The sequence below is a fragment of the Hipposideros armiger genome, unplaced genomic scaffold, assembly GCF_001890085.2.
Source record: "Hipposideros armiger isolate ML-2016 unplaced genomic scaffold, ASM189008v1 scaffold_72, whole genome shotgun sequence".
NCBI lineage: Eukaryota > Metazoa > Chordata > Mammalia > Chiroptera > Hipposideridae > Hipposideros > Hipposideros armiger.
This window is the reverse complement of record NW_017731422.1, coordinates 4,217,244-4,236,856: the sequence shown is the minus strand read 5'-3', so window position 1 is coordinate 4,236,856 and position 19,613 is coordinate 4,217,244. Positions and strand designations below refer to the sequence as shown.

General features: G+C 50.3%; 3 protein-coding genes and 1 non-coding gene across 6 annotated transcripts in view; 1 reads left to right on the top strand and 3 right to left on the bottom strand.

Moving 5' to 3' along the window:
- Positions 1 to 3,013, bottom strand: part of MED20 (mediator complex subunit 20) — a 9,923-nt gene extending 6,910 nt beyond the window's left edge. Inside the window, exons 1-2 of one of the 2 annotated variants that reach the window (XR_002124004.1) lie at positions 2,888 to 3,013; positions 165 to 319 (exon numbers count right to left, since the gene is read on the bottom strand). Coding sequence is in view for 1 of the 2 variants with exons in the window: in XM_019642716.1 (XP_019498261.1) it covers positions 165 to 319; positions 2,888 to 2,901 (169 nt within the window). In the remaining variant the exon portion in view is untranslated. The remainder of the gene's footprint in view (positions 1 to 164; positions 320 to 2,887) is intronic. The other variant, XM_019642716.1, reaches the window with a different exon arrangement.
- Positions 1,385 to 1,458, bottom strand: TRNAI-GAU (transfer RNA isoleucine (anticodon GAU)). Its single transcript has one exon. It is a non-coding gene; the product is annotated as a tRNA-Ile (tRNA).
- A 95-nt stretch (positions 3,014 to 3,108) lies between the features above and the next one.
- On the top strand, positions 3,109 to 12,067 carry BYSL (bystin like). Its single transcript, XM_019642711.1, has 7 exons — positions 3,109 to 3,652; positions 6,948 to 7,110; positions 9,209 to 9,347; positions 9,680 to 9,813; positions 10,404 to 10,564; positions 10,735 to 10,837; positions 11,397 to 12,067. Exons 1-7 carry the CDS (start codon positions 3,388 to 3,390, stop codon positions 11,740 to 11,742), a joined length of 1,311 nt encoding a protein of 436 aa, XP_019498256.1. The 5' UTR covers positions 3,109 to 3,387; the 3' UTR covers positions 11,743 to 12,067.
- Positions 12,068 to 13,553: 1,486 nt separating this feature from the next.
- Positions 13,554 to 19,613, bottom strand: part of CCND3 (cyclin D3) — a 92,269-nt gene continuing 86,209 nt past the window's right edge. For both annotated transcript variants that reach the window (XM_019642713.1, XM_019642712.1), the window contains exons 2-5: positions 18,995 to 19,210; positions 15,960 to 16,119; positions 15,219 to 15,355; positions 13,554 to 14,714 (exon numbers count right to left, since the gene is read on the bottom strand). In XM_019642713.1, coding sequence (XP_019498258.1) covers positions 14,547 to 14,714; positions 15,219 to 15,355; positions 15,960 to 16,119; positions 18,995 to 19,165 — 636 coding nt within the window. In that variant the 5' untranslated portion in view covers positions 19,166 to 19,210 and the 3' untranslated portion in view covers positions 13,554 to 14,546. The remainder of the gene's footprint in view (positions 14,715 to 15,218; positions 15,356 to 15,959; positions 16,120 to 18,994; positions 19,211 to 19,613) is intronic.

The following is a 19,613-nucleotide window of genomic DNA, read 5'->3' as shown; positions in this document are numbered from 1 at the left end:
TGGCTCAGTCTAAGAGCTACAAGAACAAGAATTAATGAATTCAGGAACACTCTGCCACATGTTCAAGAATACCACCCACAGAAGAGCAGAAAGATTCCAATGAACACAGATGTCTATCAGCTCCAAGCCAGGTTGCAGCCATCTTGCAGACCCATCTCACTGACCTTGGCTGCCAAGGGTCGAAGCAGCCGTGTGGTAGGTCTCGCAGTCCACACAAAACGTTCCTTGCTTCTCTGCCCCAAGCATTTCCAATTTCCGGGTGAGAAGCTCCACAGTCTGCTGGACACTCTTGCCCTCAGCCACAGGCATCTGGGACACACTAGAAGGGAGAGGACCGAATCATCAGTACCCAGAGACACACGTGCACTTGCTGAGTCACGTGATCACCCACAGAGTCACAGTTCATCAGGGCCAGGAGTTGCCTCAGAGATCACTTACCATGTCCCCCTCATTTTAAAGATGAGGAAATAGGGGACCACAGTCCCTGAGAACTAGAGCATGGGTCTCAAGACTTTCACACCAGTGCAATGAACTTCCTATCACCCCAAAAGTTCCTGAATGTGGCATGTGTGCCAACACTCAAGAGCTTTTAGAGCACACAAACTGAGCATTTGTTAACAGTGAGTCGTATAATGAGAAAGGACTTCCTTTGTAATTCTTTAAGTTCTGACTCTATCAAGGAGAAAGCCTCAATTTGCGGTATGTTTTTCCCAACTTTCCAACACTTTTAACATGCACTGTTCAGTACAGTAGCCACAAGCCAAGTGTGGCCATTTAAACTAATAAAACAAATTAAATTACAAATTCAACCCCTCAGCTGCACTACCCACATTTCAAAGGCTCAATAGCCACATGTAGCTGGGGGCTACTGTATTAGACAGTGCTGACATAGAACACTGCCATCAATGCAAAAAATTATATTTGACAGCCCTAGGATCTAAGACAAAGCCTCAAGTTTATAAACTTTGGGAGTGAGAGGCAACAGCATGTACAAGAATTTAATCAAGACAAGAAAGCAAAAAATGTTATCTCCAAGATTTCCTTCTATGGTGAGTGAAGCTGGCTTCCCCCTTAGAGTGGTAGGTAACAATCTAAGCCCCAACTATGTGCCAGACAGTGCCCAAAGGCCTTGAGATGAATCAATTATTCCGAATCCTCACAATAGCCCTAGAAGATGTCCTATAATTTATCTCCTTGTTAAAATGAGGAAACTGAAGTATAGAGGTGTTGACTAACTTGCACAAGGTCACACAGCTTGGTGCGGTGTAGCCAAGATTCAAAGCCAGAAGAGCTTTGACTGGGGAACAGCCATGGTCATTGGTTACACAATGCTTTCAAGCTACAATGGCATAGTTGACTCTCCTAGGGAGGGCGCAGCTCACAGTGACCCATGCGGGGATCGAACCGGCAACCTTGGCGATATCAGCACCACGCTCTAACCAATTGAGCTAACCAGTCTCCCCTCCATGTCTGTGTTCTTAGCCACCATACTAGACTGTTTCCCTAGGGATATAGTTGCCTGTTAAAGTACTTTTAAGGAAAAGAAGTAGATTTAAAAGAAAGCATTAATAAGTGTATAGATAATACTTAGCTATATAAAAGTCACAGACAGTCATATATGACTGACTTTTGGGAGATACTGCATTGCTTTATTATCAATCAATTAAATGAAGCTATAAAAGTAGGGTCCTACTGTTGCTAAAAATTACTACTCTCCACCAGAAAAAGCACTGATAAGCAATGATGATGATGTGCCTTATTTTGAAATATAAGAGTCTCCCTAAGCTGATGCTACTAGGGTGAGAAGTCCTAGGAGCCTGAAAAAGTTGATAAGAGTCCCAACAGAGAGCCCTTTCCTTCTGTCGGCCTTCTCTATTGAAAAAACAGGGGCATCCAGGCTTCCAAGCCTCTGTGCTGCAAACTTTTCATTCCCATCATTCACACATTTCCTTTACACTAGAGAACTTAAGAGGAAGCTCGGGATGTCAACTGTAGAAACAAAAGTGCAATCACTGACAAACGTGCAAGAACCTGGGCTACCAGGAGTTGTTCCCACAGGCTCTTAATACGAGAAGCCTATGGCCACTGACTTCAGGTATCCTGGCCTCCAGCCCTCTCTGACTAGAAATGCTCACACTTACCGATTAAAAAAAAAAAAGCCCTGAATTTAGCATTTTGTAACTAATACCAACAAGCCCATACCTTTCCTTGCCACTCTGACTTATAATGTTAGAGAGAAAGAGAGAAAAATCCATAGAAATTAGACCAACCATGTAATCTCATAGTAGGAAACAGGTCCTGAAGAGGTGATACACCTGGCACCCCAATCTCCTAATTCCCAACAGCTTCGTTTTTTCTTCTCTAGATCCAAGATCTTACAACAGCCAAACTATAATAGAACCAGACACAGGCTGGTGTAACTCCATTCAGTGGCTGTAGGAAGAGGCAGGCGAAAACCTAAAAACGACACTGTCTCCTGGTTGCCTATCCCACACCCGCTCCAGCCCTGCCTGCAGATAGGTCCTAGTCCGCATATCCTATTTCCGACCCTAAAGTTCCACTCTGGGCAGTACTATGGCCTCATGGGCAGGAAAAAGTATAAAAAACAAAAAAAATGGGAAGGGGGTACCCAAACATTGATAGGTTCCTGGGCGGGTCGGGGGTGGCGGGGGGGAACCCAGGAGAAAGGATGGCGTATCTCCAAGGAACCAGGCCCCGAGAATCAGCAGCCCTCACGGTGTCTCCCTCACCCACACAATCCGAGGACATCTTGCTCAGCTCCTAGGGACAGCAGACCGTGGTCCCGACCTCTCCTCCCGGGTACACTCGACTCCGAGGGCCTTTCACGACCCCAAGTCTCGCCCCACAAAATCCCTGGCAGTCTTACCAAGTCACTCCCATGGTGTAAGGTCAGCAACGTAGCAGGACCAAACAGTGGAAACGCGGAGCTCTCTTGGACTCGCACATTAATGAGAACTCCTCAGATGCAAGCGTCCGCGGAGAGTGGCGCTCCGGAAATTACGTAAACTCAGAGCGCCCAGTCGTCGCTCCACGAGAATAGGGGCGTGTCCAGGCTCTTCGGTGACGCCTCCGGTGGCGGCTCTGCCCGAATGCAGTACCAAGGCTTGCAGCTCTCTGGGCCTAAATCCACAAAGCTCAGAGAAGCCTACGTTACAATGCTGCAAGTTTTTTTGAGAGTCTAGCTCCAGGACCTGTGAGCTCTTAGCAGGTGTGGCCCGCGCTGATGGCACTCCTGGCCTCCGAACCATAGGGGGCGCTGTGATCTCCGTGTGGCCTCTTGGTCCCTGGGAGTTCATTGCGCAGGCGCATTCAGGACTTATTTTTCGTCTCCACGTGTGAACCTTCCCCGCAAGTTTTTGGAGAAAAATGCCCAAATTCAAGGCGGCCCGCGGGGCCGGGGGTCAAGAAAAACACGCGCCGCTGGCCGAGCAGATTCTGGCTGGGGACACAGTGCGGGCAGGGGCGCGGGAAAAGCGGCGGGGTCGTGGAACCGGAGAAGAGGAAGAGTATGTGGGGCCCCGGCTGACCCGAAGGATTTTGCAGCAAGCGCGGCAGCAACAGGAGGAACTCGAAGCCGAGCATGGGACTGGGGGCATGCCCGCGGCGCCCCGGGAGCGCATCACACGGCTGGGTGAGTGGCGGGGGGGTGAGTGCGAGGAAGAGAGCGGTTAGGTGGGGGTGGACAGGTGTGGGGCCGGGGAATAATAGCTTGGAATAAAAAAAGGGGGGAGATCGATAATAGTACACTCTCGCAAAAGTAATGAAATGGGAAACCCAACCCTGGAGCAGATTTAGGGTGGTCAGCGCCCTCCACGCCCACTCCTAGTTTTAGGCTCTCTCCTCTAGGCACCCCTGAAGTTAGTCCAACAGTAAGTGATTGCTCGCACCACTAAGTTCTCCTAGTATTTATCCATTTGTTTTATAAATACTTAGGGGATATCTGCTACGTGCTTCATTCGCACTGTGCTAGGAGTTTAGATGGTTTGGGTAAAGAAGTAAACAAGAGAGATGTGCCTGACTTCAAGAACTTCCAATACTTAGGAGAGAGGCAATTAAATAGACAATTAGAATAAAACATTCTGTGATAAAGTATAGTTTCTCGGATAACAGTAGCATTGGTCTTGGTGGGTCAGGCTTCCCAGATTGCATGACCTTTGTGCTGAGACCTAAAAAAATGAAGGGGGAGTGCTCTGAGCAGAAAGAACAATATTGTTTAGGGGCTCAAGAGGGACAGAGAGTACGGAAAAGATGATCAGCATTTTCTTATTAGGGTGGGAGTGTTGACCTCTGAGTTGCTTAATCTGTTTTTCAGATCTCATCTTTAGTTTGTCCTGACACAAGTGAACATTGGCCTCCTGGCTACAGTATCTTTACTTGGCTTCTAAGCCATTACATTTTTGTGTTACTGCTTTCTTACCTCTCACTATTTTTTGCTGGCTCCTCTTTTGTCCCAACCTCTTATTTAAGTGCCACAAGGTTCAGTCTTTGGATCACTTCTCTTCAGTTATTTCTCTGATGCTGTCATCAGTTTCATGGTTTAAATACCATCTATTTGGTGACTGCTCCCAACTTTATATTCTAGCCCTGATTTCTTCATGAAACCCAGATTCTTATAGTTCATCTGCCTATTTGGCATCTCCGGGTTGAAATCTATCTCATATTTAACTTATCCAAAATAAACCTGCTCGCCAAACCTGCCCCTCCCACATTTCCCTAATTTCATTTAATAGCATGATATCTTTCCATTTGCTTCAAACTGAATCCTCGGACTCCTTTCTCGCTTCACATTTGATCTGTTAGGAAATCCTGTGGACTCCACCTCCAGGATACTTCTCACCACCCTGGAACACCATCCTGTTCAAGCCACCTTGATCGCACCTGGATGATTGCAGTAGCCTCCTCATTAATGTCCCATACCCCCCTACAGTCGTTCTCAACTCAACAGCTAGAAGGTCACAATGGTCTGAAAAGCCCTATATGATCTGCCCCCATTGCCAGCCTGACCTCTTCTGCTTTTCTCTTTATTCCACCATATACGCTTCATTGTTCTTAAACATGGCCAGGTAGGGCCTTTGCCGTGGTTGCTCCTTCTGTCCTCATACACCTATAGGCTTACTCCTTCAGTTCCTCACCTTCTCAGGGAAGCCTGTGCTGACCACTCCGTTAATAATTGCGACCCCTCCACCTGTCTCCACACTCCCAACTTCTCTACCCTATTTCTTTTTTCATAGCACTTGTCTTTTACCCTAATATGTTATATGGATTTATTGTGTCTCCCCCACTAGAATGTAAGCTCTATAAGGGCAAAAAGTTTTGTCTTGCTCACTAACATGTTTCCAGCACCCAGAACAGCGTCTCACATATAGTAGGCACTCAGTGTTTGCTGAATGAATGGATTAATGAACGATGGTGAGGTCGGTAGGAGCCAAATCTGCAAAAGACGTGGAGGCTGTGCCCAGGATTTAAAGCTATCATAAAGACAATGGAAAACTATTGGCGACTACGGAGACCAGTTAGGGTATTGTTGAATTAATCCAGGCAAGAGATGATGCTGATCTAGGCTTACCCAGGACTGTGAAGGATTTGACAGATATTCTATGAGGTAGAACTGAATAGACCTTGGTAAGTGATTGGGTGTTGGGGGTGAGGACAAGGGACGTGGCAGGCCTTCCAGGTTCTGGCTTAGCACTGGGTAGATGGTGGTGCCATGTACCTAGATGTGGAACACAGTGAGTAGTATAGACCTAGGAGGAAAAGAGAGTGAGTTTGGTTGATAGGTAAAGTTTGAGATGCCTGTGGGTCATCCAAGAGTGGCTGTACGGGTGGCAGCTGGACTTAGCTAGGGTCGGGAGCGAAAGATCTACCTACAAGTACAGATTTGAGAGACAGCACATGGAGACAAACAATCTCTCCCCCCCTCCCCATTTAGCTTCTATGACACTCTCCCTTTGTTCTTAATGACCTGTTGATATGCAGTATTTTATCTCACTGATTGGGGTATTACATCCCTTACCAGATTCTCAGCCCACTGTAGAGACTTCCAGTATAATCAGTTATTCAAATGTTTGGTCCATTGAAACCCGAGCTCCACTGCCTGGTCTCAAGACCCTCCAAAGTCTGCCCTCGTGTTACCTTATTTCTAGGCTTATTTCTTGCTACTGCCTAACACCGGCAAGCCTTTTTGCCGGTGTTACCCAGGTATGGAACGCACTCCACCTGCTCCCATGCTCCCTATCGAGAGCCTAACCATCCTCTGCACTCATCATCCAAGTGCCTGTGGCATATACTGTCTCTACCATTCATTTGGCACATAATCAAGCCCTACTGTGTGTGTGGAATAGAGGTAAAGAATGCACAGCCTAGACCTAGATTTCCTGCCTTCGGCAAATTACTTAACTTTTCTGTGCTTCAGTGTCCCCATCTGAAACTGTGTATAATAATAGTACCCTCCTCTTGGGGTTTTGAGAGTTATGTACAGTATCTAGAACAGTTCCTGCTACATGATTGAGTATAGTGTGGTTTTGTTTTGTTTTTTTATAGCTGAGCCATCCTGCTACCTGTTGGCAGCTCAGCGGCTGCTCAGCTCGGGCTGGACTTGAACCGCTGTTGCTCAGAGCTCAAACTCTTGAGCGAGCTCTTAACCAACTGAGCCACTCAGCCGGCCCTGAGTATAGTGTGTTAACTGTTACTTATTGGCATCACTATCTTCTTGGTTCGTATGTGTACATTTTGTTTCCCAAGCAAGATTGTAAGCTTCTGGACAGGTGGGAAGGTAGTGTGTGCATCATCTGTTTCACTGCACACATCTGTATCTATTACAAGCACACATGAGGCCTGTACTCTAAATGATGGTTAAAGTTAACTTGACCTCTAAATCCCTCACCCACTGCTTACCTTGATCACCTGCTTCATCTCCCCTCTTCTAGGTCCAGGAGTGCCACAGGATGGCTCAGATGACGAGGATGAGGAATGGCCCACCCTGGAGAAGGCTTCCACAATGACAGGGGTGGGCCACCATGCAGAGGTGGTTGTGGACCCTGAGGATGAGCGTGCCATTGAGATGTTCATGAATAAGAACCCTCCTGTCAGGTAGGACTGGCATGGCCTGGGATTGGGGGTAGTGGGTCCTGGGAGGAGCTTCCTGAAGAGAAGCATATGCTCTGGCAGGATTTTGATTCCCTACCTTTGGGAAGGGCCTGAGTATTGCTGGTTGTGGGGAACCACCTTAACCAAATTGGCCCACCCTCCAAGGACCATTCTGAGTGAGAATGACCCAGACAAAAATATCTCCTCCCCCTCTGTCCACCTGCTCTAGAACTGCCCGGATTACCTGGGGAAACAGCTACCGGGCCTTTTTATGTCTCTGGGGAGAGCCATCCCGTTGCATTTGGTCTTGGCATACTCAGTGTTCTTAGTGGTAAGCTCAATTTCCTTGGCCAGATCTTTTTCATACCCTGAGCTCCATTTCATCCAGGGTTTTACACCCTTGGCACTATTGGCGTTTAGGGCTGGATAAGTCCTTTTTGTGGATACTGTCCTGTGCAATGTAGGACGCTTAGCAGCATGCCTGACCACTGCCCTCCAGATAGTAATAATGACCATTCCCCCAGTTGTGCTAACCAAAAATGTCTCCAGGCATTGCCAAATGTCCGCCAGGGGACAAATTCACCCCCAGTTAGAACCAGTAATTTATTCCCATCTATAATAAATGCTGGCTTCAAAACATGTAGGCATTCAAGCTCCTAAGCATGTGGATTTGGGCCCAGGAGAGGGGAGTCTAGGGTAAGAGCCCTCAGCCAGTCCATTCTGACCCTGTGAGATTAACATGACATGGTTCTTGGTTCTTCGGTTGTTTTTGGTTAATGCACCTCATTGCTATTAATACCGTGAAAAGTCAGGGAGACTGAATGATGAGGTGAATGATAGTTTATTTGAGAGCACAGAGTGAAGAAATGAGCCCCTTTCCCAGATGGATGCCCAAAACTGAAACAGATGTCACAAAATGTGTACTTGGACTTTCGCGCTTGTCCAACCCGAGAGCCTCTCAGTACCTTACAGCTCTTTTTAACAGATCATGCTAACAAGTTTGGCGGAATGGTTTTCCATCTTGCAGTGAGTAGAAGAGTAAAGCTACTAGAAACGGACTCCTGACAGTCTTGAGAAGTGACAGCTGGCATCTTTAAAAAGCATACCTAGACGCACATGAACTCAGCAGTCGAGAGGCTATTTAGTTTGGAGGCACACAGCACCTAAACTTTAGAACCTGAAGACCAGGGTCTGACTCTTTTCCCCCACTTGAGGGCTATGAGACCTTGGGTGAGTTATTAACCTCCCATGTTGAATAAGGAGAATAATGGCACCTCGCATAGGTGTTTACACAGACTATATGAGATAACATCTGGGAAGTCCTGTACTCAGTGCCTGGCGTTGAGAAGGCCTTCAGAAAACAGGGGCTGTTTTAAATATAATTTAGCAGCCTCTGAAGATACCATTAATATTATATCAAAGCCCAGTGTAATGAGAATTCTGAATCATCACAATAAAATTATGTGTGGTATACTCTGTTTAACAAGGCTGAGAAAAATGTCACTAATCTTAGAGATACTTCCATAAATTTTAGTCAATTAAAATGGGGGGAAATTTGGTCATGGTCTTTCCCTAATGATCGCAGCTACTTGAAATCTTAGTATATAACTGAGATGTGTCTGGCACTCCAAAGAGGTCAGACCAGGATTTTGTAATTGAAGAGCCCTCAGCATATTGCCAGCAAATGAGGGGTGTGTCTGAAATAGGCAGGACTTACTACACGTTTGCTGTGTACTAATACTTCCAAGTAACGTATGTGCATTCATTTAATCCTCATGCTAACTTTATGAGGTAGGCAGTTACCTGTTTTACAGATGAGGAAACTGAGGCATGGAGAGGCAAAATAGCATGCCCAGGTCATGCAGGGAGTGGAAGAGCCAGGATTTAAACCCGGACAGGTTCTGAAGCTCCACATGATTGCCCACTTTGTCCTGTGTTGAATGACTTTCAGGTCCTTGGTGTTCTGCAGCGGTTCTGTGGAGGCCACACTTCCCAGCAAGATGACAGGTTGATTGGAGTTCACAAGGGACTCTGTGGGGAGTCTGGGGCTTCCTAGACTGTGACCATAGCGCTCCCACCCGCTTCCCTCCCCTACTCTTAGGCGCACCCTGGCTGACATCATCATGGAGAAGCTGACTGAGAAGCAGACAGAAGTTGAGACGGTCATGTCCGAGGTGTCAGGCTTCCCTATGCCCCAGCTGGACCCCCGGGTCCTGGAGGTCTACAGAGGGGTCCGGGAGGTAAGAGCTGGAACACCCTCCCAGGGGCTGTGGGTTCCCACCTAAGGTTTTGGGTGCCCACCTCTCTTGTACACATAAGGCCTGATGGCTGAGAACAGACTGAAGTCAGAGTCCTGCTATGCCACTTAGTGATTTGGTGGCCATGGGTAAAGTTCTTAACTCTGTTTTCCCATCTGGAAAATGAGGATGATAATAGCACCTCCTTGCGGTTGTTGTGAGGGTTAAGTGGGTAGATATATGAAAAGCCCCGGGACAAGTACCTGGCACCCGTCACCCGGCAAGCAGCGTATGTGTTAACAGCAATGATTTTATTAATACTGCCTCATCCGCAGGTGTTATCTAAGTACCGCAGTGGGAAGCTGCCCAAGGCCTTCAAGATCATCCCTGCACTCTCCAATTGGGAGCAGATCCTCTACGTCACAGAGCCTGAGGCCTGGACAGCCGCGGCCATGTACCAAGCCACGAGGTAGCAGAGACGGGGGCTAGGGTAGCCTGGGGCCTGTAGGTAAGGGCAGGATGTGGGAAGTACAGGCTTTCCCGGCCTTTGCCACTACGTTTGAATTTGGCCCCAGAGCTCTCTTTTATGTTCCTTTATATCATTTTCCCAGCTTGTCCTGTTTCATGTTTTGGGGCCAAGACCCTATTGAGAATCTCCTATGATGAGTTTCTAGGGGAGAGGCATATAACTACTAGGCTAAAACCCTGGTGTGTCCGAGTGGCCTCAGAAGCCTGTGGCTCCCCAGGGGGGCTCAGGTCCCTTGAAGAGCAGGATAGAAAGGACCCATAATGGGGAAGGGAAGGTGAATAGCTGAGTAGCCATCAATTTGGAAGAGCTCTAGCTCTCCCAAAGACTGTTCACCTGCTTGGATATATCTTGTAGCCCTTTCTGTTCCCTCTGATCTGACTTGGCTGTGGCATGCGCACAGCTCTCACACTCCCACACGCCCCTCAAGTCTCTTGCATGCACCATCCACAGTGATATTCAAAGGGCCAGCTCCAGACTATCAATTGACCTGAGGTTTCCCCACTACTCCCCCTCCCCCCGCCCCAAACTAGGATTTTCGCCTCTAACCTGAAGGAACGCATGGCCCAGCGCTTCTACAACCTTGTCCTACTCCCCCGGGTACGAGATGACATCGCTGAATATAAACGACTCAACTTCCACCTCTACATGGCACTCAAGAAGGCTCTGTTCAAGCCTGGAGCCTGGTTTAAAGGTGAGAACTCAGGAGGCAGTTCAGAAAGGGAGGGGCCGGAGCTCCTGCAGGTGAAAGCAGTCAGCATGACTTGGGAGATGGCTGTCTCTGGGGTAAGTGGTGGTGCTTTCTGCTGTACCTCCCTTCTCTCACCCTGGGCTCAAACTGACTCCCTCTGTGACCCTCTCCAGGGATCTTGATCCCACTGTGTGAGTCAGGCACCTGTACCCTCCGGGAAGCCATCATCGTGGGTAGCATCATCACCAAGTGCTCCATCCCTGTGCTGCACTCCAGGTAATGTTCGTGGGGGTGGAGGACAACTGGTCAGTGGATATCCAGATAGTAGAATCATCAGGACTTGGGGAGTTGGTGTGGGGACAGTGGAGAGGGGGCTAAGAACAGCCCTGGGATTGTGGCTTAAGCCACTAGGTTTACATTACTCCACTAGATTGTGAATTCCGCAAGAACGGTCCCAGTGCCTTGCATGTGGTAGGTGCTCAGTAAATAGTTGAATGAATGCATGAATAAACAAATGAACGTAAATAGGGAACATGGCAAGAAAATAGGTTAGGGGTGGAGATGTTGAGAAGTCTGTATCCAGTCGGATACTGAGACAACAGTGAGCCAGAGGTAGTGAATTAGGATGAATCAGCAGAGATGGTAACTGGAATCAAGGTGTATGATCAGACTGCATAGGTGAGGATAGGCCCAAGATGGCCTTCTTAGGAGCATCACAGTATAAGGGCCGGCAGAGGAGAAGAAGAAAGAAACCACACAGAGAGGGAGAAGTAGAATGCCCCCCCCCACCCCGAATATTTCCCCCATCACTAACCCCACCCCACCTTCCCGCTAGCGCGGCCATGCTGAAAATCGCCGAGATGGAATACACTGGTGCCAACAGTATCTTCCTGCGACTGCTGCTGGATAAGAAGTACGCTCTGCCCTACCGGGTGCTGGACGCCCTGGTCTTCCACTTCCTAGGGTTCCGGAAGGAGAAGCGCAAACTGCCTGTGCTCTGGCACCAGTGCCTCCTGACTTTGGTCCAGCGCTACAAGGCAGACCTGGCCGCAGAGCAGAAAGAGGCCCTCCTGGAACTGCTCCGGCTGCAGTCCCATCCGCAACTGTCCCCGGAGATCAGGCGTGAGCTTCAGAGCGCAGTACCCCGAGATGTGGAAGATGTTTCCATCACCATGGAGTGAGGAAACCATCACTCATCCTGGCCTGAAGGGTGTGGGAGGACACCAGGAATCCTGTTGGTGACTGAAAGCGACACTGAGCCTTTACAGCTGAAGACCCAAAGCCCCGCAGTGAGAGCTCATGGGTACCTGACAGGGAGGACTGACCGTCTGGCTGGCTCCCTCTTCTATCCTAGGCCATCGTTCCTGCTCAGTTCTGGCACCTGATTGAGACCCCACACCCTAGCATTCCCACTCCCCTTCTGGGGCTTGGAATAAGTATTTTCTCTCAGACTGTTGTGTCGTCATTAGAATGTGGATAAAAAGGCAGGTATTTATTGAACTTCCACATTTTGATGTGATGGAGATCTTTCTGTTTTCCCGCTTTAGCTGGAGGTAGGGATTACTCTTCCCTGTTACTGTCTAGGAGAGGATTCTTAACCAGTTTATGTAGGAAACCCCTCTCCCCTTATTCTGTTTGTTTTTCCAGGCTACACCCACCCTGTTAGCCTCTAGGGGGCACATTCGCTACCTTCCCCCGACACAGGCTACTTTGGAAGGCTGCCAGCAACCAGAGGTTCAAAAGATGGAAGAGCTACAGAAGAAAGCCCCTAGAGCAGCGGTTCTCAACCTGTGGGTCACAACCCCTTTGGGGGTCGAATGACCCTTTCACAGGGGTCGCCAGGTACTCGTATGTGGGCGTATCTGCATGTGGGCCTGGTGATGGATAGAAGAGCGGTGTCACGGTTCCTAAGACCATTGAAAATATGTGTTTTTTGGTGGTCTTAGGCAACCCCTGTGAAAGGTTGAGAACCGCTGCCCTAGAGGAAAGTGGAGATAGAAGCCAGACAGGTCAGGGAATAAGGTTGGGCTGAGGAATGATTAGATCTGGGGGTCACCACCAGACAAGTTGCTTTTCTTACTTTCTTAACGAGAGCATTAGACCAGAGGTTGGCAAATTAGGGTCATAGGCCCATTTTTTTATGGCCCATGAGCTAAGAGTGATTTTTATATTTCTTAATGGATGGAAAAAAATTGTAAGTTGTTTCATGATAGGTGAAAATTCCATGAAATACAAATTTCAGTGTCCATGAAGTTTTATTGGAACACAGCCATGCCCATCCATTTACGTTTTCTATGGCTGTTTGATGCTACAATAGTCCAGTCCCGTAACCCTTGTTTACTTTTGAAAATGTGAATTCGCTCCATCCAACATATTTGGGAATGATTTAATCATAAAGCAGTTTTTCACGTTTATGTGCAGTTGTGTCCCAGAGAAATACTAGGTGAAAGCAGAGCTGCACCCAGCTGAACCAAGCCAGATACACAAAATGCATGCACGTCCAGCAGTCACAGCTACCTCAGTTCACCTCGTGGGTTGGGAGTCACACCCACATCTGGTGTGACAGCCTGCTTTCCACATCCTTCCGACCTCTGCTTCCACAAGCAAACATCTCGTTCAAGATAAAGGGCTATATTCATTGTACTTGGGCTTAACCATTTAATGTATAAAAACTTGTTTTTTTAAAGTATGTCACTCATGAAGTTTGTGAGTGTTGTGCCTTAAGCCCTTTCCCCTTAGGTCCTGTGGTTTTTATTGTGCAGTTCTGCACAGTGCAGTCATTTTTAGGAATGCATATATTCCATTATAAAGCAGAACTGACTTTCTGTGGAGCAGAGACCATAGGGCCTACAAAGCCTGAAGTATTTACTCTCTGGCACTTGACAGAAAAGACCTGATGACCACTGCTTGAGACCATTGATATCCATTTGCCCTCTTGACCTCTAGAAATAGGCGTTTACCCACACCACCATCCAGTCCAAGAAGCCAAAGCCAGTTTTATTCCAGAAATTTTATTATAGCATGATGGTCCTGAGCCACCAGCCTGGACCTTGTGGCCTTAGGAAAGACCTGTGTCAACAGGGCTTGCCTCCCTCTCCAGACAGGGCGGGATCACCTCCAGCATCCCTGCTTCATCTCCCTCTGGAGGATGGGGCAGAGGGCAAGACGGAGAGGAGGGCCTGGCCCCTCCCCAGGCTGTAGCAGCTCCTCGGCCACCAAGATCCTCTAGCCAGCAGCAGAGGGGAGGGATGCAGCAACCGCCAGGGTTACCATCACTAGGGGTAGGTGGGCCCCACCACACCCTCTTACAGTTGTACTGAAAACAATTAATAAATTAAAACCAGCTCTTCCTTCAGCACTGACCCTGCCCCCCTCCATCACACAGGAGAAGCTGAGTGGAAAGCAAAGCAAGGAGTAATTGGTTGCTTCTTGAACCTCTGACAGAGGCCCCAGCCCCTCCAAGAGCAGCTGTGAGCACGGATTGTGTTGAGCTGTCTAGACTGTGTCCCCTCAGCATATCTGAAATTTCTTCAGAAACACCCAATCCAAATGCAGCTAACTCTAGAAGGTGTAGCACCCTTACAAGGCACCGAGAGTATTGTGGCAGTTGATGGCATGAGTGCCCCCAAGATAAGGGGGCCCTCTCCCCAGAAAAGGAATGTTTGGGAACATGTATTGTCTACTTTCAGTTTCATCTCTGATCAGCCTGGCCTACCCCCAGCTGTTGTAGAATCAGGGCAGGAGCTGAGCTGGTCAGAGGGGGGGAGGAGGAGCCTGACTAGCCACACAAACATGGCTGGCCAGGCCCCTTAGTGCACACTGCAGGGATACGTAGGACCTGCCCCCTTCGGCTTGGCAAGGGGCAAATAGGAAGGAGCCCCCTCAGGCTTCAGATGTGGCGTGGTTCATTCCTGCAGGCAGGGAAGGGGGATGGTAGCATCCCCTCCTCTGCTGTCAGTGGCCACTCGAGGGGGCCTCTCCAGGGCTACAGGTGGATTGCTGTGACATCTGTGGGAGTGCTGGTCTGGCTGGGCCCCTGGCTGCTGGAGCCCCTGGGGGCTTTGGGAGCTGGGCTGGGGGAGGTCTTGGAGGCTTCCCTGAGACTCTCCCTGAGTGCAGCTTCAATCTGCTCCTGACAGGCCCGCAGGCAGTCCTAGGAACACGGAATAACAGTGAGGTGGGAAGGAGGAAGGTCCCCTTAGAGCTAAAGGTCCACTTGCCTCCCCCATACCATCTGGCAGCAGGTGCAGGGAACGGACACCTCCCAGTACACAGGGAAGTTGGGAGGTTAGGCCACAGCCCAGCCCCAGGAATCAGCCTTCAATTCTCAGAAACTGGCAAGAGGATGTGGCAACAGGGTGTGAGAGCAGCCCTGCATCTGACACCAAACCCCCCGCCCCCGCTCCTGCATACCATTTGGCCGAAAAGGGCACCCAGGGATGGTGCCCTTCAACCCACCCAAGACCACTTGCTCTTCTCCAGACCAAGGCAGGAGACAAAAGGCCACAGAAGCCCCAAGGTTAGGACACGTGAAACCAGGCGTGGGGACCAGGTTTGAGATGGATGCCTCCCTCTGCTGGACCCTCAGGGAATAGCACTACCATGAATTGACAGCCTGCTAGCCTGCTGCCCAGCTGCCCAGCTGCCCAGCACTCACCACTTCAGTGCCTGTGATCCCTGCCAGCAGCTCTGTGAGCTCGTCCCCAGATATGGAGCACGCGCCCAGGCCTTGCACTGCAGCCCCAATGCTGCCCGTGGCGATCATGGACGGTGGGTACATGGCAAAGGTGTAATCTTGGAAAGAGGGAAAGGGAACCATGAGGCATGGGGGACACGAAAAATAACAGCCAGCGTGGACTTCCTATTCCTCAGTGCCAGGCAGCATGATTAGAGCAGAGGACGTACTGGAAAATGCCAGCAGTGAATGGTGGCAAGACAGCGGCAAGGGAGAAAGGCAGGAAAAGCTTCTCTCTTAGAGTGGATAAGGTAAACAGCAGACTTCTGCAGCTCGGGGCCAGGGTGATCCTTAAGTGATCCTGGCCAGGAACCAGGGAGGGAATGAGTCTCCCTGGTGTGAAAACAAAACTAGAGTCAAGAGATCTGGGTTTTGCTCCCAACTTAGTCACCATGAGACCCTGGGCAAGTCACTTAGCTCTAAACCCTCAGAGTCCCCACCGACGTATACTGGGGGGGGGTCTGAGAGATCCCATACAGCTCTGATTGTGTTCTTTTCTGTGTTGAAATTTAGGGCTGAGAGGGAACCTAGTTTTCACACATAAATGAGCATATACCAGAATCTCCTCGTTACCTCTGACCCTTCACATTTCAGTCTTCTGATTTTCCTGATTTGGCAAATCAGGAAAAATTTGGCAAAACTATGCCTAGAGCTCTCACTTACCTGTAGCACAGAGGGCCAGAAAGGTTTGGGCGTGCTTTTTGACCAAGGCCTGTCGGTCACTGGGCAGAGAGAGCCGGTGCAGGATCAGGGCCAGGAAATCGTGGGCAATCACAGCAGCTAGGTCCCATTTGAGCTTCCCCAGGACCAGCACCTCCCAGTCCTGGAGGTTGGAGAAGAGGGTGGGGGTTCAGTGGCTGAAGGAGGGCAGAGAGTAAAGCAGACATCTCGCAGGGAAGGAAGCCCATGGAACTTGAATGTCAAGACCCCAGTTCTGCTTCTGTGTAAGGACCAGCAGAGCAGGGAAGAGCTGGGGACCTTGGCTTCGAACATCTATTCATTAACTCGGTGCCAGACGACACGATTTACATGAATTGTCTCTTTTACTCCTGTTTGGTTATCTTTTGGAGGGGGGTGGGCAATAATCGAGGCCTTCTCCCGACTTCTTCCAGAGCTCTGAGCACCTCTCCTGCCAAGGCTGAAAGAAAAGTCTGCAGCAGCAGATACCAACAGCATCACCATGAACTTCAGGCTCCTCTGGGGTGAAGCAGAAAGACTCTCCATGATCCCCCCAACTCGGCATCCCAACCGAGTCTACAGCTCTTGAAGAAACCAGAGCATGAGGCCACACCTCCTGTGACAGAGCCACTGAAGCCACCCCTGAGGTTCCTCAAAGGGCAGATTGCCCAACCCAACCCACATCCCCTTAGTGGGACATCAGGGGTGGGTCCAGAGATACAGCACCCCACTCTACCCGCTTTAGTTGGAACCCATTGTGCCTAGCGCCATTTGAATCTCAGGAAGACAAGTGGAGGCCAAGCCAGACATGATGGGTCTGGGTGATCCCGGAGAGGCCAAATCCTATCAACACCAGCCCAAGCCTACATGCAACTGCTAGGTCCCAGAGGGAGGCCAAGAGCCCCGCCTCAATCCACTCGTCTGGGGTTCCTAGTGCTGGCCCCATTTCTGAGTTGCACACTTGAGGATTTCTTCATTGTTTTATCTCAGGAAGGAACTGATGGGTTTGCCTCCTTACTGAGGCAGAAATAGCAACCCCACCCAACCTCTTCCAGGCCCCCGCCTAGGTGTCATCCTCCCAAATCAGCCCCAAGCCTCTCACAGGGCCCCACAGAAAGCATTCTGGTCTGGAGCCAGAAGTTAAGCAGAAGAGCTAGCATTCTTTGGGTGCTTGTCCCAGTGGCCAAACTCCTAACTCAAAAGTGAACAAAAAAGCACCTAGCCTCCAAGGAAACATCTTGAAGGCAACTTGGAGTGGGGCTTGCACTGTGGGGAAGCATGGAGTCCTGAGTGAGGGAAAGTGGCCATCCTACCCTATATCCAGGCAACCCCTGAGAATCTAGTTTGGCAGAGAGCATACCCCTGGGAGCTAGTAGCTACAGTGGCTGGTGGCTTCCATCAGATACCCAGCCTTTAAGTCCACCTTGGCTAGCCAGAAGACCCAGATTCTCCTCACCCACTTCCGTGCAATGCTGAGGCAGGACCCTTCTTCCCTCCTCCTCTGGGCCTCAGCCTTCTCTGCTGCACAAGGATTTGGACTGACTGGAGTTCTCTGAGGTCCCTTCCAACTCTGACCTTCTAGGAAGCCATCTGCACACTCCACCCCCAGCTCAGGCTGAGGGGGGGGGAAGAGTGCTTTTTGCCTGTTCTGAAAAACACCCCGTATACAAAGGCACACATACCATCCCAATCTTTTCACAAAAAGGAAGTCCCCTTCTACCTTCCAGCCCAAACCCCTCCAAAAACATCTTGATTGCTGGCCCTGGAAACCAGCTCCACCTTCAGACTTGCCAAAAACTACCAGATTCATCACAAAGAGCCGTGGGGCCTCCCGGATTCCCAACTCTGGCCTCCTACTCCCATCTCTGAGAGCTACTTGGCAGGAAGAGGAATCCTGTTCCTCAGCAAGCAGCAGTCAGGGGCCCCAGTACCCTGGCTTCCTGGCCAGCCAATCACAGCAGCCTGCATGCTGCCCTCCTCCCCGGGAGATGGGGCCCAGAGACTCCTCTCAGGGTCAGGAGAAGACTTGGCTGCGTAGAGCAAGGTTGAGGAAGGTGCCAGCTCACCAACCCTCTCCCCCAGACCCCCCAGGAGATGATCTACACGCCCTAAATAACCTAGATCCAAGCAGCTCCCCCACCTCCTCTCCAGGCTTTGGGGAAAGAGAACCGGTGCCTCTCCTGCCTTGCCTCGGAAGAGCCCAGCCCAAGTTCCCAGCAAGAGGCCCAGGGAGCCACTTCCCAAACCACAGGAGTGACAGCAGCTCCCCACAGGGTTATGAAAGACCTTGGTCAGAGTGGGCGGGCCAGGGGAGGGGGCATCATTATCACATCGGAAGCAGCTGCAGCTCAGCTCCCTGTTTGTCCCTCAGCTCTGGCCTTTGGCTAAGGGGGAAAGGGAGAGATGATTCCACCAGGCCTGAAGCAGCTGCTCAAGTTGCTCAGGATGAGGATTAGGTAGGAGCTCTCTCTTCTGGGATATAAAAGGAAGGAAAGAAGGTGGGATGAAACTCCTTGGCCCCTCCTTAGAGCAATCAGGGCCGAGCTTTAATAGGCTCTGGGAGGCTTTTCAATCACAAAGTCCACACTGGGATAAAGACTCACCCAAGGCAGCCCCCCTCCCCCACATGAAGCACATTCCACTCCCCCACTCCAGTGGGGGTGTGCAGGCATGTCTTTCTGCTGCCAATAAATAACTCATGGTGGTTGTGTAAACCCAAAGGCAAAGTACTAGTGAGTGTAGACATGCAGTTTGACTTGTTGCTATCTGGGGGAAAGACCAGGAAGCAGTGGCATCCCCTGGAGGTCAGGAGAAGGAGAGTTAATTCATGCTGGCAGCTTAAGCCTGGGCTGGGACTACCCTAACCATCACACGGCACTGCACCATCTTTGCCAAATACATAGCCTCTTCGGTTCACGTGCCCTCCCCGTGAGGCAGAAAGCCTGTGAGGTCTTAGCTCTCCTTTCCCTGTAAGTGAGGAGAGGTGGTATGTGTTGGGGGTGGGGGAGTTATGCACGCACCCGCAGCTGGCGTGGAGAGACAGCGTGGTCGGTGTAGATGCACAATTTTTCGATGGTGAGGGGCGTAGTCTCCCGCAGCTTGGAGGCCAGCAGCATGCAGACCGCACCCAGGAGTTGCAACTGTGCCTTGTGGGTGGGGACGCAGGACAGGTAGCGATCCAAGTAGTTCATGGCCAGGGGGAAGACTTCCTCCTCACAGCGCTGCTCCTCACACACCTGGGGAGAGGACGCACAGTCACTTCTGGGGCAGGGGCGTGGGAAACGCAGCAGCACTAAAAGTGAAAGGGGGCGCTGAAGGAAGTGGGACGGGAGCAAAAATGGAAGGAGTAAATGTGCTTACAGTGACAAGGACTAATACGGAGGGGGATGCGCCTTCCCCAAGGTGACGCCCCCACTTCCTCTGCGTTGCCTCCTTCCCTTTCCCTGGGGGGGGGTCCGCCAGAGGCTCCCTTACTTAAGGATTCCACACTGAGGCTCCCCTCCCCCATGGGAGGGTGCGGAAGAGTCACCCACGGTAGCCAGAGAGCTGGGACCTTACCATTACCACCACCCACTGCACACACCCAAAGGGAAGGGAGGAGACTCCTGCCGCTGCCTCCCGCACTTTTCATTTCCCAGG